Here is a 17,124-nt window from a genome sequence, read left to right as displayed (position 1 = left end):
TATGAGATAATATTACACAGTAAATGTTCGCTCCACCTGTGGGCCTCCTCCAGCTGCTTTGGTGTAACTGTAGCTGAGCTGTTCAAGGCCGCGAAAGCCTTTGAAGTTATTTCGAGTGCTCGGGAACCAGGGAGAGAGAGACTAAAGCTCAGATAGTCATGCTCCACCCTGCTTTGCTGTTTCTGAACTTGCTCAGGGAGAGGACATTGTTTTAAAAATGTGTGTGTGTGTCTTTATATGTATGTAGATCCAGCTCCCCCCCCCCCCCAATCTCGGACAAAATGATTTAAATTGAGTTTCACTTTTGTGTCGTCGTCTTAATGCTGGTAGCTGAATCAGTTTGTCGGGAGACATAGCAACTCCTGAGTTTAGTTTTCCCTTCTCATTGGAAAAGAAAAAACACACCAAGGCTGGTAATAGTTTGATTAAGGTTTTGTGCATTGACAGAATAAAAAAAAAAAAAAAACGTATTCCAAAGAAATCCGAAAGAAAGAAACAAAACTAAAAGCCTTGGTTATGTCAGCAGCTTTGAACCCCATTTAAATGATTATCCCGAAGCTTGGAAATTGGCGAGTTTGATGTGTTCATCTGGAGAGGGTTCTTTCAAAGGTACTTGGCAGTTGAAGTGTGATATTTGTTATTAGTTCAGTTTTCTTTTACTTTTTTTAAGACTTAGGCTGTTTTACAAAAAATATTACCACATAAAAAGGGTGAATGCTGATCTGTAATATGACTTGCATTAAAGTCTTTATCTGTCAGCAGGCTTTTATACCCCAGAAAACTGGTGGTCCTAGTGGGAAGAGTTATTCATGCGGTCAGTGCTTATGAATTCCAACACTTGGGCAAGGACTTAATTGGTTAAAACATGTGCTTGTGTAGCTCTCTGTGGATTACGTACAAGTGCTGACTCTAAGTTGTGTTATATAGTATGTCTGGGGCATTTAGGAGCTCGGTATTTAATGTTTCAGACAAATCGAATCCCAACTAATAAACAAACCAAATTTATTTCATTCATTTGTATAAAAAAGTAAATATTTTGCCTACCAACTTGACTGATGAAGACAAAGAGTCATATAGTGGATCGATATAGGCTGATGGTGATATTATAAATGTATAATTACGGTTACAGTTTAATAAATTACTAACTTTAAGTAAGACAGGGCTAATTTAACAGCCAGTTAAATAATTAACCCCTGCTTTGCAAATCTGCTTTACCTAATCCTGGTGAACAGGAGGTCTGGTATTTATACCTAACCATATAGGAACTGTAAAGAATAAAGAATAGGTGTGAGTGCAGGGCAGGAGGTTAAAATGTGCAAAGTATAATTCATGAAAGTGGCAGACTATTGCAAATGCCACAGTGCACTAGGCAACTGTCGTCCAATTCTCCCCTGATTAAATGAGTGCGGAGGGTGTTGTGGTTTAAGACTTGTGTTTCCAAGTTTCTGAGGGCCCATGGGGCTGACTTGTGGCCTTGATCAAATATTCTTTAAACCTTTCCTGGCAGGACAGTTTATTATTTCAGGAAACAATTCATCTGCTCTTGCCTGCCTGGTGCTCGTGTCAGAGGAGAGGAGCGGGCTTAGCAGGGTGATTTAACTTCTCAGGTTCATACAGTTGCTTATCAACATGAGGGGATAGAGTGGACAGCTCACATACTGCAGGCTGAAAACATGGCGATCGCACTTAATTAAAAGGAAGTGAAGGAATCTTTGTGTTGTTTCGGCTTATCTTTGAACGTGCCACAGTGAAGAACTCGTAGGAGTTAGTGGGTGAGCGGTTGGGGATAGTTTACTTGTGGTTTTATGTGTAAATAGTTTTAAAGAAGTATATATGAGTGCAGCAGATTTACATTTCCAGTTCCATTTTGAAGCTTGTCAGCACAGCAGTACCGTGTTTGCGGTGTGTTGTAACTGTAATTCATAGGGTTTTTAGCTTGAAAGCCACAGTTCCTCAGTGTCATCCACGGTGCCCTCTATGAGGAGAATTACTTTGCTCTCTCCCTCCCCGCTCCTCATTGCACACAGCTGGCACATTTCTCTTTAGAGACAGTTGCCTGAGAGAGAGATCTTGAGGTATACTTAACAGAATCCTTTTGTTTATTTATTTATTCATTCATCTTGCAGAGCAATGTTGGCGTGTCCGTTGTGTGTGATGTCGTCCATTGGTTTTGTGAAATGGTCTATCAGGATGGATGTGACAAAGCTGCACAATCACTCTGCCTATTTATTACTGTAGATGTATTAAAATGCCTATTCAGCACCAAGGGTACACCCATGGGCTTTACCCGATGTACAGTGGTCTGAAATTTGCAAGCCGCTGTAATAAATGGCTCCTACTCTCCTATCTACTTGAGGATAGTAACTTATTTTAGGACAATTATACCAGCTCTGAGCTTTGAATTTTTGTCTGCCCTTTGTTTATTTTTATTTTTATTTTTGTCTTGTTTTGTTCTGCATGCGTCTCAACATTACTTCTATGTTGTTTCCATATCTCATTTGTAACAATTCCCTAAAAGCATCTTTATCCCAATGTCTATTCGTCAGATTTCCTGTAAAGAGAAGTCACTGACGTTTGTTTGTTACACACGATTGAAATAGTTTAATTAAAGTCCCCATTTTTCCCTCTGTGCTTACCCTGTTATGCGTACTGAAAGCTTACCTAGTTGTGGTTATGAAAACTAATAATATAAAAGGTTTTGTTGTCCCTTTTTGAAACTACTTATTTTTAATTTGTGCAATGCAAATGCAAATGAAAGCCTCATATCATTTATAAGCTGCCATACTGGTTGGCAGAGTATCTCCTGGGGATCATTTACACACAGTGCACTAGTTTTCTTATGTTAATCCAGAAGTAATTTGCCAGCTTGCAAAGGAAGGTGTATTATACTGATAACAGGCTGAGGAATATGCTGCACCTTTTTCTAAAACTTAAAATTTGTGGGACTGACTATTGTACTTTTTCTTAGATACTTAAAGCCAACACTCATTAAAGTCTAGGCCTCTTGTTCCCAACCCCGGTCCCAAGGACAAAGTGTCCTGCTAGATTTTGTTACCACCGAGATCTCAATTCCTTAACTGAACTTAAAATTGGCCTAATCAGAGCTTATTAATAATTTTAAAATATTGGAGATGTCACGTTAAATATTCAAATATATAAGGCACCAATATTCTCAAACTTTTTCTAGGTTAAAATATTTTTATAGTCAAATTAAGATAATTATAAGTTCAGTTAAGGTTTCAATTAATTCATTGAGAGTGCCGTTGGATCAAAGACCAGGGTTGGGAGCCACTGGTCTAGGGGATTTCTCCAGGCTTTTGTGTTTTAAGTAAGATGAGGTTGCACTTGCAATTTAGCAAATTAAATGCTGAAAATAAGTTTGTTGAATCAAAAGCATATCATTGTAGATTCTTATTTATGTGAAGAGAATATGCTTGGTTGAAATATGAAATATCTCCTGATAGCATTTCAATTCAGAATTAGATTAGAAGCAGTTAGAAGCTTTGTGAATGAATCTCTTTATTTCATTTCTGGTATTGTACTCCATTTCTTGTGAAAGAATAATGCAGAAGAAATAAATAACACAATATAGAAATGTAATATGCCTTGGGTGCATTCAAGACTGGAATTGACTGCCATAAATAACTGAAGTAAACCAATCAATTGTATTCCCTGTTCAGCTAAAACTGTTTTACAATTGTAGCTTTTTTTCTAATCTGTCTTCTCACTGGGATCCACTGTTAAATCAATTTGGTCCAACTCTGCTTGAGGATCAATACTGGAGTACATTTCTAACCCCTGTTATGCTGTATTCCTTGTGTTGGCTTCACTGCTAAGAATTTCCCTCTGAATTTGTGATGAGCTCTTTCAGACAATAGAACCTCAGAGTGTTGCAAGAAGAAGAACAAAAAAACAACATTTGTGACACAGAATAATGGATGAGTGGTGTGGCTTTCATTTTGATTTTCCTCATAGAGGGGAGAAACTACTCTTTCCAAAAGTTCACATGGTTGGATCCCGTTAAGAATTCAAATCAGGTTAATCCTTTGTGATGGGGGCATCTTTTACTGGGTTAGACACTGATTTTGTCCTTTCATCCAATCCAATTTATATTACTACTTATTAATTCTAAGCAAATCTCAAAGAGCACAACTGAATTCTGACTTTCTCTGCTATTGTATTACTCTGCCAATTATGTTTCATGAGCATCTTTGAAAAACTGAAGATGGAGAGTGGAGGAAAGGACTTATTAATGTAATATGTACCCTACCATTCAGTTTTTATTTATGTATTTATTTATTAAGGTTCCTGTTGATTGACAAGCCAAGTTCAGATCCCTCCCTGCAATTTCATTGAGTGTGTTGCCCGTGTAATGAGATAGCCATGTGAAAGACTCTAAAGTACGAAATGTCCCCTCAGGCATGTAAAGAATGGAGACTTGGAGAGACCAGCGGGACACCCCTCGTAGTAAAAGAGGCCAGAGAAGCCTGCGACCCAGCGATCATCACTCGTTTGCCTGTGGGGTCGTGTAGGGAAGCCGGGGAGTTTAGTAGAAAGCCATTTGCTGAAACAAAAGCAGTGGCCACCTTGTGGGTAAATGGGTCCTTCAGGATGCTGCTTCAGGTGATGGTTCCCTCTTATCTCTCTGAATCCTGGTGCCTGCCCTCTTAGAAAAATAGATCAGTCACCCAATGATAGTGCAATAGCACGTCCCTTTCTGAGTGAGGGGGAGCACAATAGGGCAGTGTTTGCCGACTATGGAGGCAGGCGGAGCTCTATCAGTCTAAGCCAGAGGTTACAGCACTGTTTACTTCCTGTCCGGGCCTCTCAATGTTTATTTGTACCCCCACCACCCACCCCCGACTCCACGGCTGATATTTGGGTTCTGAAACAGGCCTAATCTTTGATCGACTTGCAAAAGATGCCCGTCTCCCTCAGAATACACGGAGCATAATGGCCCATTCAGCAGGTTCTGCACATTTTTTTGTGGTCAATGTCATTTTGGCTGCTCTGCTTATGCAGGCATGTATTCTGCAAAGTCAACTTCAAAGATGCAGCATTGGCGATTAAACAGATATTGCCGCTATCTCTTGAGATGCATCGTTTCCTTTCCCTGCAGCTGGGGGTGCCGACATCAATCTCCAGCCTTTTTAATATGGGAGTTAATTTGTTTCTGCTTTCGGTTAGAAGCTGGGTAGATTCCCTCTCGGACTGTACTCCTGGACTGCTGCAGAGGGCTGTTCAATATGTGTTTATAAATCACGGGCCGTACATGATGAAGTTTTCAGTGTTGAATAGTTAAGATTTAGATTATGCTCTAATTATCACCATCTGTTCAAAAACCGCCGGGTTTAAGAATTTCAGATATGCAGCTTTTAAGTCAGGATCCAGTTATACATTTGAAGAAAGCATGAGTTTACAACCAGACTGTCAGTGATGCAAAATAGTCCGTATGTATTGATTATTAGAATTTCTCAGTAAAGCAGATAATTCTAATTATGTAAAATAACTTTGCCTCCCTTGTCTTGTTATTCTGTTATTATTATTTGTATCAGCAGTGTCTTTAAGGTGGACATTCTTCTTTACTATACGAGTGATTTTATCCAGTCATGGCATTCACACACACGCAAGAAAGAGCACAGGAATGTTGCTGAACTGTAGCCCGATCCTCGATACATATCAATATTGCAAGCCCTTTATTTGTCTTGCCATTGTCCGGGGTGTTGTTTAGTTTTTAATATGGCTCCCGATTGAACAAAGGAGTAGGATAGTGAATAAGAGAAGTCTGCCGCCAACCTCTGTGTGTGAATTGGCGCTGGGCACCACTCCCCTTCCTATTCTCATTGTGACTCTGCGACACATAATATCGGCTGTCATTCCTGGGGCCCTTTGGATGTTCGGCAAAGGGATGTTTGAATTTAATTTGTTCTGTTGTTATTGTTGTTGTTCTTCTCTGACCTGAAGGTGTGGTATTTATTTATTCGTCTTTTAACCTTTGAACTGCGTGCCACAGGGGAAAAAAAACCCACTTGGGATTGTTCTATACATTTTATACACTTATAACACTGTAATAACAATTCAGTATTAAGTGTGAAGTACTCTTTATGTGAACAATTCATTCTGTTGCCTCTGCCGTGGGGGGAGAAAAATAATCCGTCACAATGTGCACCTTAGATAGTAGGACACAGTCAAGAGTTCATAATAGTAGGCATGGAGAGGAGGGACCCTTGGAAGTGGTCGACCACTGAATGCCTTTTCAATTGGCTTGTTGCACTCCCAATGAGCTTTAAAGTGATAGACAAGGGTCTTGGGGTCAGAGATGGAAAGGGCATCAGAGGTCAACCGTAGCCCTAAGGCTGCAGAGCTGTTCTGGCGCCACTGCTACAAAGCTGGTTTATTGGGAGGGAGGGGGATTGTTTGGTCACTGGGCTAATAGGATAAATGAGAGCAGGTCAGTTTGGCAACTTTAATGCAAATTCAGTAACTCTGTGTTCCTAAGCCAGGGTGCAGCGAAGCCGTGGAACAGAAGGCAGCTTTAGCCATTAATCAGCTTTAGAATTAACTGAGGCTTTAATCCATTTCTTTCTATTAGATGACAAAATTACCTGCTTTTTATCTGCCAGATGTTGGGTGGTGATTGCTGCCTGTTCATTTGAACGAGCGGGTTGAAAAGCACATTCTATTTTAAGCTCTAAAAGTGCTCGGACATTTCCCTTTTTTTGTGTGAGAAATCAAGTATTTTTTTGCAGCATGTTCAATATGTATGTTGAAAGAGCCCGTAGTATCAGCCAGTCATGCAAACAGCCCGGCATTGTGTTCACGTCTTTGCATTTTCATCGCCTGGAGTATTGCCCTTGAGAATGTTCCCGCTCAACCTCCCATTTAATAATTGATTAAAAAAAAAAAAAAAAGACTGTGCTCTTCAAAGCCTGAAGTGATTAAGAAGTGTCTCAGGCAAGATCTTGTGCCCCTTAACAGCACGACACTTTATTTGGTTACTCTATACATGGATATTCACAGGCTAGGATTTGGGGGACATACATATTATTCATTCAGAGGATAACCAAACTAAGCACCTGTTTATTTTAGGAAACAATCGCTTAACCCAAAGTTTTTTTTTCATAAGCGATTTAAAAATCACAATTCTGTACGCTGAAGAACAATGACACAATACGCTTCCTTTGAAGTGACTCGTTTTTCTTGAGCTGATTGATATTGATCATTTAACTGTAACATATGTTTCTGAGTTTGTTTCTGACCATGCTGTTCTGATGCCCATTGAATTATTTTTATTGGCACATAAAATTTGTCTTGGATTGTAAACCCAGCCAATTTTCTAGCCTTCCCAATGAGTCAGCATCAGTCTTGTCTCTCATTCCAGCAGCTAATCTCCCAGGCAAACCTCCTCTGTGCGCTTAATGTGTTTTGTGGAGAAATTAAAGGCAATTTAGAATAGGACCAAGGGGGCACAACTTTAGATAGTCTGATAGGGTTTGACTGGTATGTGTTTGATGAGGAAACCTCAAAGCTTTTCTTTAATTAACTTCATTTAAAAAAAAAAAAACACACACACACACACACACAAAAGCTATTTAATTAAAGAACCGTTGGAAAGGTGCCTCTTGCAGACGGTGACAGTGCACAATCCCACTGATTTTGAAGGTATTCACATGGGATACGCTTTTTTCCCCCCACTTTAATGTCCAGTCTGTGTGGCGCCCGTGTCATCTAAAACCCGGTTCAGAACAGAGATTTGTTTTTGTGTGTGTCGAGAGTACTTGGAAACCGTGCGGAGGAGTCTGTTTAATTGTCAATTGTGTGTGAAGCGTTGATAGTGTTGCTAAATAACATTTCAAAGTTAGTACCTCTGGCTGCTCTTCCAAAGTTTTAATTTTTTTTTTTTCCCCAGTAAGTAGTTCTTGAGTTGCACCACTTCAGTTTGAGGAGAAATTTGTGGGTGACAATTTCTATGATAGGATTGAGAACTTATCTTTACTTTACAAAGGACAATATTGCAGATCACGCGTTTCAGAGACCCTGCATTTAAAGGGAACGATTTGTGGGTAATCTTGTCTCCTTTTCTTCCGTTTTAGATGCACCCTTTGGGACTGTGTAACAATAATGACGAAGAGGACCTCTATGAATATGGCTGGGTTGGTGTGGTCAAACTGGAACAGCCTGAACTGGATCCAAGCTGTCTTACTGTCCTGGGAAAGGTAAGAAGATGGTTTTTACTACCAGTATGGAGGATTGGTGGTTTGCTTTTCTTTCAGAGGAAAGAATGCTTATCCACATCAAAAATATTAATGAAGGAAAACTTGGGGTGTTGTGGGGTTTCAAATCCGGCAACAAGTGCGGACGATCATAAGTGGTTAATAGAAAGAACAGGTTTCTCGATTTGACTTTTTTTTATCCATTTGTGGAGCTTTGTTTTTATTTGTTTCCATTCTTTACATCCGCGTGGAGCTAAACTTATTGTACGGTTGCACAAATCAGCTTCATAGCAGACGGGGAAGAATTAGGCGGGAGAGCTGATGGAAGTCAAGTACGATTTAGGGGGATTAACGGTGTTTGCTGCCATGAAATCTGCAGACAATGAGGAAAATGTGTTCTCTTGTGTGGACGATCCTAAGCACATAATTCCCAATTTCATAAAACAAACAAGGGCGACATAAAGAGAATGGAACCGAGAGGCTTATTACAAAACAGGGCAGAGGGCCGTCGCTGTGGACTGTTTTACAGGGAGAGACTTTCGGTGCCGGTCGGATAAAACCGCCGCCGTTCCAGGCATTCGTTTGAAGCGGTGCTGCTAAAAGACAGGTTTTGCTCTGTAAAAGCTCCCTTCCTCGTGTGCCTCAGTACACAGCTGGTATCTGCTTAATTAATCAGGAGAAATTAAAAGCCGAGCGATTCAGCATGAAAGAATGCGCCCGCTCTGGATACTGTTTTGCTGCAGGTGGGCAGGTGAGGTTGGTTTGTGTGGTTCAGGAAGCCATTCGTTTGGTTAATTGCCTCTTCATCTCACTGACGTCCCTCCCTCGCTTCCTGGGGACTGATTTATGATCAGACAGTTTTATTTTTTATTTATTTGTATTTATTAGAGCTGGAAAATACGAGTCAGTTTTTATAGTTTTATTCTACATCCACCTCCACCCTGCACACACTCAGTTAAAGTTAGAATGGTGCTTTATAACCGTTACTTTAATCAAGCATACAGTATAGTTCTCCACTGTTCTTGTGCAAGTGCTCACACTGTTAGTGACAGTAGAGACAATAGACTGAACTACTGAAGTCACATGGCTTTAAAGGCACGTTTCTATGGTTGTAGTGATTTACAGTAACTGTTACCATTAATCCTGTAATGATGGGTGCTATTACTAAGCATTGATACCGAAGGTCCCCTAACATGATCTTCTGAATCAAAATCTTCAAAACACTGACTGTTTTTTTTTGTGTGTGTGTGTGTGTGTGTGTGTGTGTGTGTGTGTGTGTGTGTGTCCCTTCTTTTCTTACGGCCTCCCTGGTATGGCGAGGCGAGTTCAGCGCTTGCTGCTCAAAGCTTTTGAAAATGATCTTCATTACAACATCAGTAGCCTCATTAGAACAGACAAAACGGCTTCCTTTTTTAGGACAGTGCTATAATTAGAGAGGAATTCATTGTCACATCTTGACAATCCCTGCTTGGGACCTGCACAGCTGGAGGCCAGTTTCCCAGCCACTTTTGCCAGACGTCCTAATCTGTCTCTGCCAGTCTTTGCATAAAGCTTGTTTCTCTAGCTCTCATCCCAGTGTGGAGAGCGATGGTGGCCCTTTCCTGAACTTTAGCTGCCACTTTTTGAGGACAAACAGTACAGCAGTGGTGTGTGCACAAGCCCTTATGGGACAGGAGAGTCAAAGGAAGATGCATACAAATAAAAAACACACTACAGACGCATTGCAGGTTGGAGTTTTTTTTAGTATAAGTAAAAGTACGTTGCACTCAAATGAAGAAAAAAAAAAAAGCTAACTTTAATCGCTCTATTCCGACAAGCATCTAAAAGACAACTGAAGCCAAAAAATACTCACCGTTTTCACCCCAAAATCACAAGTGAATGAAGTGTTAGCTTTTGAATTATTTCCTTCACAAACAAAACATAAATAAATTACAGCTGCTGTTGGAGTCTCTTCAAGGTGCTTCACTGATGCTGGTGTCATATCAATCCTGTTATTCTGCTCACCATCCTGCTGTGGACCAGTAAGAGCTGCATCATTGTTAACCTTCGACCTTTCCAACTCTTGCACACCAAGAGAACGAGTCAAGAATAAGCTCTTTTACGATAAAGGTCTCACTGGACATTTGACTCATTTAGGATGTTATCTAAATGAATGCATCCTGAAAGCAAGTGGACTCAGTTTCATGAATAATTCAAATAAAAAAATCATCATCATCGAGGTAATAAACCATTACCAAGACATAACCCTTTTGTGGTCTTGCTTTAATGTGAAATGTGTGATGAAGTATTTCAGTTCCGTGCTAAGGATTTATTGGTCTAGCCGTAATAATATTGACAGCTGTCCCTTCTTACTTTATATAATTTACTGTAAATCTGAAGGAAATGTGACTAAATCCAATGCATTTAAAGAAATGTATATAATATAATAATGCAATATATTTTAATAAGCAGTGGATTCACTTATTAAGAAACTAAAAATCTGTATCTTGTATTTGCGTCTGTTTTCCTCAAATGGCCCTCCGTGAACCTGAAGTCAGACTGGAATATTAAATCATGGCATCATTACAGCGGCCCGGGCCCCTTTGTAGTTTGCCAGCATGATGTCGTCCTTTCCAAGCATCACTGCAGTCCAACTGACACATAAGGCGAGTCTCAAATGGGCTCTTTTTATCCCGGGCGCATGTTCTATCTCCTAATTACAGTGGCGACCGACAATGTCTGCAGATATGTGTCAGTATGTGGGCTGGGGGCACTTTATCTCTATCAGAGTAGGCAGGGAGTGGAACCCAATTAGACTCTGCCTGGCACGTAGCGGACGGTTCTGTAGGATCGGATTGGGTGCCATCAGAAAAGCCTGATGCCCGCCCCCCCCCCCCACACCCCACGTTTCCCATGTGAATTTGCTGGCCGGCAGGCAGCTGTGTTTAGAATGTCTTTCAGGATCCCGGAGGAATTGCGCTTTTCTGCCGGGGCCATCTGAGGCCACCAAAACTGTTCATCAATCACTATTAATTATAGATCATGTACTTGCCTTCTTTTGAGGTTAAGCGCCCCTGTACAGTGTGATGTATGTCACAGACAAGTTAGCATGTCTAATGATGGGGCAAAGCAAACAGCTGCTCCTTTTCATACCTAAGTGGCTTTCAGATCAAGATCACTTTTGGCACACAGCAAAGGGGAGAGGGCAGTTAGAAAGGGAGATGACAATAAAAAAAGAGAGGTTTTCCATAGGCATTATGCAGGTAAAGCTTTCACACCGAAATTAGGTCTGCTGCTCCCATTTCCCCACCTTGGAAGAAGGTGCATTTACAAAAATATATGAAGGGAACTGAAACTTCCATCCATCCATCTTTGAAACCGCTTATCCTGGTACATCACTACATCATTAAGATGTAAAGGATGTGGGCTCCTAGTCTTTACAAGAGCTATTAGGGTCTGCCATGTATGAAGAACACATTTGTTTTGATAAAGTATATAGTACTTTTTAAATCTGCAAATAAATGGTGTTTATTCCTCAACTTGAATATGTTTCTTAGTGGCTTAACTGACTTGACAGATCCTTCCCAATGTACTAGTTCAAGGAAGCCTGTATTGATCAATATGGTAAATGTCTTCTTCCTCTATAGCTCCAGATTATTTCTCTAATGATGTTTTAATGGGAAACCATGTCGATTTTGGACCAGCATATGATTGAGACGGGGACACAACCCTACAGCACAATATGTCACCAATTCCATGAATGCCTAGCTGGATGTGAAACTGCCACTTCCCATTACACACACACAGCAGCTATGTATCGTTTCATACACAGCAAAAATAATACAGCAAGAACACAGCAGTCAACATTGGCTTTACATATCTTTCAACGTCTTAGCCGGGTTGGAGGTTTTTCGAAACTTTCTTTCCCTGCTCTCCCCCAGAGTTTTATCTTTAAAGTTTATTTTTCCAGGTTAGACTAATCAAAAGCCTTTGAGATAAATGGCTTTTATCAAACGTTCTATGGGTCTTTGATACGTTTCTGGCACTGGTTACGTTACTCAAAGTAATAACTCTTGCTGCGTGTCTCGTTCAAAGCGGGAGACACGAAACATTGGAAATCTTCCCACCTGGAGCTGGTGCCTACAGTGTCTTCCAGTTGAAGTGATCACGTGTGTGGTTACAGCTCTGATTTAATTACAGATGTGGGTAGGGCTATTTTGAATTTGTGATGTATTTTAGCACTTTGCTGTAATTATGTGATGTGGGTGTACAGTGTAGCCTATGAACTCTTTATCTTGTACCTTACTAGTTACTGTAAAATTGCCTTTCAAATTAGTGCTCGGCATTAATGACTATCTCTGTAGAAAACTGCCAGCTCAACATACAGCAAGTTTTGTGTTCAACAATTTGTTCTGGAGTGTGTTGAAAATTGCATTGCAGGCCATGCATTTCTCAATAGGTACCGGGTATAAAAAGAGCACTCATGCTGTCCTTTTGATTATAGTTGCATGTCCTTTTCTGGAATTGGAAGAAAAGAAACTACCAGAAGTTCGGTGCATTTGATTTGGGTGAACAGTTTATAACAGTGATCCATTTTGCTAATGATTATTTGTACCAGATATGTGAATGAGGGTGTTGATGTCTTCTTATTTAGGTTGAAAACAGATTGTTGGTGTAGCCAAAACAAAAAACCTGTATCGAAGAAGTCTCCGCTTCGCTTCCCTGTCCTTACCAGCACAGTTAAAAGGACTCTTCACAAAAACGCTTGGCTTCCAGACACTATAATTAACCAGAGTCTGTTCTTTGAATCTCTAATCTTTTTCTCCATCCAAGGAGTCTATCATAAAAAAATGTGAGGAAAAGATAAATAAAGAGCATCATAAAAACTTTACTCTTTAATGACTTCTTATGCTTTTAATTTTTTTATTTTTTTTTATTTTTTATGAAGCATAATAAAATCAATTCTCTTATATCAATACAGCTGATAAAAATATTATGTCTGTGCTGGGAGGATATAAACATCAAGCCTTCAATGTGTAAATTATGTTTTCTATATTCACCTAAATCAACTAGTCAGTGCATTCACTTCTGTGCTATTACAACAACTTGTTGTGCTGATATTTTATGTGCAAAACATAATGCAGTACATTTCTTATTTAGGCGTTTTGCTCTACAGTACAGATGGGTTTACATACCACGAAATAAGGGCATATTCAGTTCTCAATAACCCATTGAGGGGAAATACACAATACTTTTACTGTTTATCATTACTTTAAATGATTTTGTCCTTTGTGAAGATTAATCCTAGTGTTCCTGGGGATTCTTTGTGTGGTGTTATGCTCAGACAGCAAGATGAGAGGGTGGTTTGTCATTTTGATGGTTAGGTCATTTGTGGAAGAGTGTTCCTGCTGTTACAGGGACATGGTACTGCAAATGATTAGTGCTGGCTTCTCCCTGCCTAAATTAGACGCCTAATGATTTCCGTATTCTGTGTCATACTCGTTTAAAGGTTATTTGTCTGCCATGATTACATATAATTAAGTGGAGAAAGTTCCAGCATTAACTAAACGACAACAAAGAAAAATACACGACGAGATAATATTACCCCATGTACAGAATCGTTGCATTTGTGTTCCTGTATTGTCTAAGAATCAACTGTTGAATCAGACGCAATGCTGTGTCAAGTGTGCGTTTTTCTTCAGTTTTGCGTGTAAAAGTTAATTGTTGGTGGGCAAGTGGAGGAAGGTGTAGTTGTTGAAGTATCTGTAGAGCTTGCTTTGTTGTTGCTGTTGTGAAGGAGCTTTCCAAAATATATTCTGTATTGTCCTGTACTTGCATATTACAGTTTGGAACCATGTACGTGTTATGGAAGTAATAATATAACCTAGTATGCAGGTTTATTTTAATTCTCCCTTTTTTGGTCATTGGATAAAAACCACTCTCGTCTTTGATTTCCTTCTTTTTATTTTTTCGACAGCGGAAGATAACTTTTTATTTAAAGAGTAATCAAAGTTCTCATGCGGAGAGATAAGTACATCAATGTACTCTGGGAATTTGTCTTTTTCTTTTCTCCAACTAATCTTTATGGTCCTTTTGCCTCGGTTTGGCCTTTGTCGGAGAAATGACCTCACGATTTATTGATCTGATGAGCTTTTGAATAGGTCGATAGGGTGTGCTGACAAAGGAGATATATCCCGAAACTTTGAAGCGGGCTTTCTTTTCACGTTTGTGCTTGCCTCGACTTGCCGATATTATCTTGCCAGATTTTCCTAGCAGGGTGTCGAACGTCCCCTTGCCAGACGGAGTTCTATCCCCGTAGGCCGTGTTTTGTCCACATGGCCCCGTGTATGAAATCACGGGTTCACAAGCTGGGAACCCACTGAGTCTGTTGCCATGGTCACTGGGAAGCGCCCAATGTCATGTGGCTCAAAGTGAGCCGTCCCCCGAGTAGAATTACTCTGCTTTCAATAGAAAGCACAATGAGTATTATTATACTTTGCCGCTCAGGCCTCTATTAAGAAAAGAAGAAGAAGGAGGAGAAGAAGAAGAAGAAGAAGAAGAAGAAAAAAGAAGAAACCATGGGGACTTAAGGAGAAAAAGAGAAACGGAATGAAAGGAAAAAAGCACAGCGCATGAGGTAAACTTAAACCCAACTTCGGACAAGGACTTAGTTTACAGTTCTAAACGTCTCTAGATTCCACTCTCGTGTCTTCAAAACGCTTTAGGAGTACCTGAGATCTGGAGGAGAGGAGGTGCGCTATAAAATGGAGGACGACAGACCAAAACAAAATGCACCGTTTTGATCCTCTTATGTTGTGAACTGTTTTCATTACTTTGTGGTCGGTGTACAGCGAGACGGGAATGTGCAGCTGAGAGCCGGGATGGCTGTGCATGCTGGGAAGCCGAGGAGCGCTTTGAAGAGTTGAGCAGGTTAGGATGGGCATAAAGAAGGAAAATAAAAAAAAAACGAGAGTGAGGGAGGTGGGAGGTGGGAGGTGGGGGGTGGGGGGTTAATCAATCTTTACTGGCCGCTTTCACCACAAGCCCGAGCTTTGTTTTGCCCCTCGCTTCCTCGCTGTGAAACCCTGCCGCGCCGGGTCTTACCCCATTCACGCTCGGTGCAGGCTCACATCAGGGGGATTCCTCTGGGGAGGGTGGCCCATGATTTAAGCCCTCCTTTGTGATGCAGAGGGGGTGGGCAGACCAGCTGTGACCGGGGAGGCTGAGCTAATGGAGGGAGAGGCGAGAACCTGGGAGAATGGGATGCAGACACACCTGGATGAGAGGAGGAAACTGGGCTTATTTCCAGATCCCATTTACTGTGTGCGAGGGTGTTTGTGTGTGAGATGAGGGCTAAGTTACATCAGACTTCTGTGTCCCTCTGGAAGGATGTTTGGTGCTATGAGAGAGTCAAGTGCATCTCATAGGAATTACCTGAACTTTTTTTACCTCATGATTTCTGTAAAATGTCTGATTAAAATCTTATGAGTTATGTCTATCCTTCCCCCCCGTCCCCAGTGGGTGTATAAACCACAAACGGTATCACAATCAACAGGTTTGCAGTCAGTTATCCAGAGTTAAGCAAGTCTTATCAATTGACTGAAAACATTGTTCACTTATTTTTATTTGTAACCGTTCATCAATATTTGCCCTATAGTCAATGCGATCTATCCTATTGGAATTAGACCATATTAATGCTGCTTTATTGCCACTTAACCCGAACAGTAATGCTGCTACATCCCAAGGCAGTTTACTGTTCAGTCTGATTATTTTGTGCAGTACTCGGCAGGGTTCAGTAAATTAAAATCCCCCCAGGCTTTCGCTTTTACTATTCAAACCTGCTGATTCCTTGTGGAAATGTTTCTTGTTTACCATAATAAATTGGTATAAGCAAGAAGCAATTTTCTATATTGCGTTGAACTGTAAACATCTTTATTAAGCTGCACGTTACATACTGGTAAAAATAAGTATGTAAAGGCTCGGTTTGTTGTGACTAATTATATAAATTATATAAATATATATTATATATACTAATTGTATAAATAAAAAAGAGAGAGAAACTTATTATATTGGAAAACCAGTTTTTTGTGATACAGTAAACCTGAAAAATGATTCTGAATTATTCAGAAATTCCAGGTGCAGTCATTATGTGCGGTGTGTTCCAGTTCTTGATTCTGGTGTTTTCTTTCCCTAATTGGAAGGAAAACCAACAGCTCCTAGTTCGACTAGTGTTCCCATTTGATTGAGGAACAGTGTTTTTGATGTATACCTTTGATATGCATGCCACATGTTATTTCAGTTATTTTTTAATTACAATCATACCCATCCTGCTTTAATCTTGAAGGCCTGTTTCCTTTTTATTATCGTGGCTGGGGAAGTTGCTTCCACCAGCACTTGCCAAATTAAAGAAGACCGAAAAACAAACTCTCATGGATTGTTTTTAACACAAGGTGGAGGGAAAGGGGGTCAGGGGTGTGGGTCCAGATTGATGCTTTATGAAGAACAATTAGGTGTGGCAGTCGAGGCTTTGATGCCTGTCATGCAAGCCAAACTTCACAGGTTTCAGTTTATTTTCATTTCACTAATACAAGTGCTATTACACTGTTCTTTTTTATGATTTTGACCTGTAGTAGTGCTTCCGACAGCAGCGTTTAGCGGAGAGAATCCGAGGGAAACTTCATGAATAAGCGACATGGATGCTTTCTGCCCCACCCCCCATCTTCTCAGACTGTGCTGGTCTCTAAGGGGTTAAATCTTCTGGAGGAACAGGGCTCTAAAGTTTTGAAGGCACTGTCCTGGCCTGCTGTGTTTGCCCAGAGAATACTCCTTTCCAAAAGCAGATACCATTACAAAGGGACATGGAACCTCTTTCATGCAAGCAGAGACACAGTCCCTCTGGCAGCTTCAAGGGAGAAGATTAGGAAAAGAAGGC

The 17,124-nt window shown here is 40.5% G+C and overlaps 1 protein-coding gene across 1 annotated transcript in view; it reads left to right on the top strand.

Annotated features, from left to right (window-relative positions):
• The window catches only part of znrf3 (zinc and ring finger 3), a 70,737-nt gene that overhangs the window by 30,682 nt on the left and 22,931 nt on the right, over window positions 1-17,124 (top strand). Inside the window, exon 2 of the mRNA XM_066689326.1 lies at window positions 8,094-8,216. Within this exon, the coding sequence (XP_066545423.1) occupies window positions 8,094-8,216 (123 nt within the window). The remainder of the gene's footprint in view (window positions 1-8,093; window positions 8,217-17,124) is intronic.

This window comes from Amia ocellicauda, chromosome 17 (genome assembly GCF_036373705.1).
Source record: "Amia ocellicauda isolate fAmiCal2 chromosome 17, fAmiCal2.hap1, whole genome shotgun sequence".
NCBI lineage: Eukaryota > Metazoa > Chordata > Actinopteri > Amiiformes > Amiidae > Amia > Amia ocellicauda.
The sequence above is the reverse complement of the archived record's forward strand: the minus strand, read 5'-3'. Positions and strand labels throughout refer to the sequence as shown.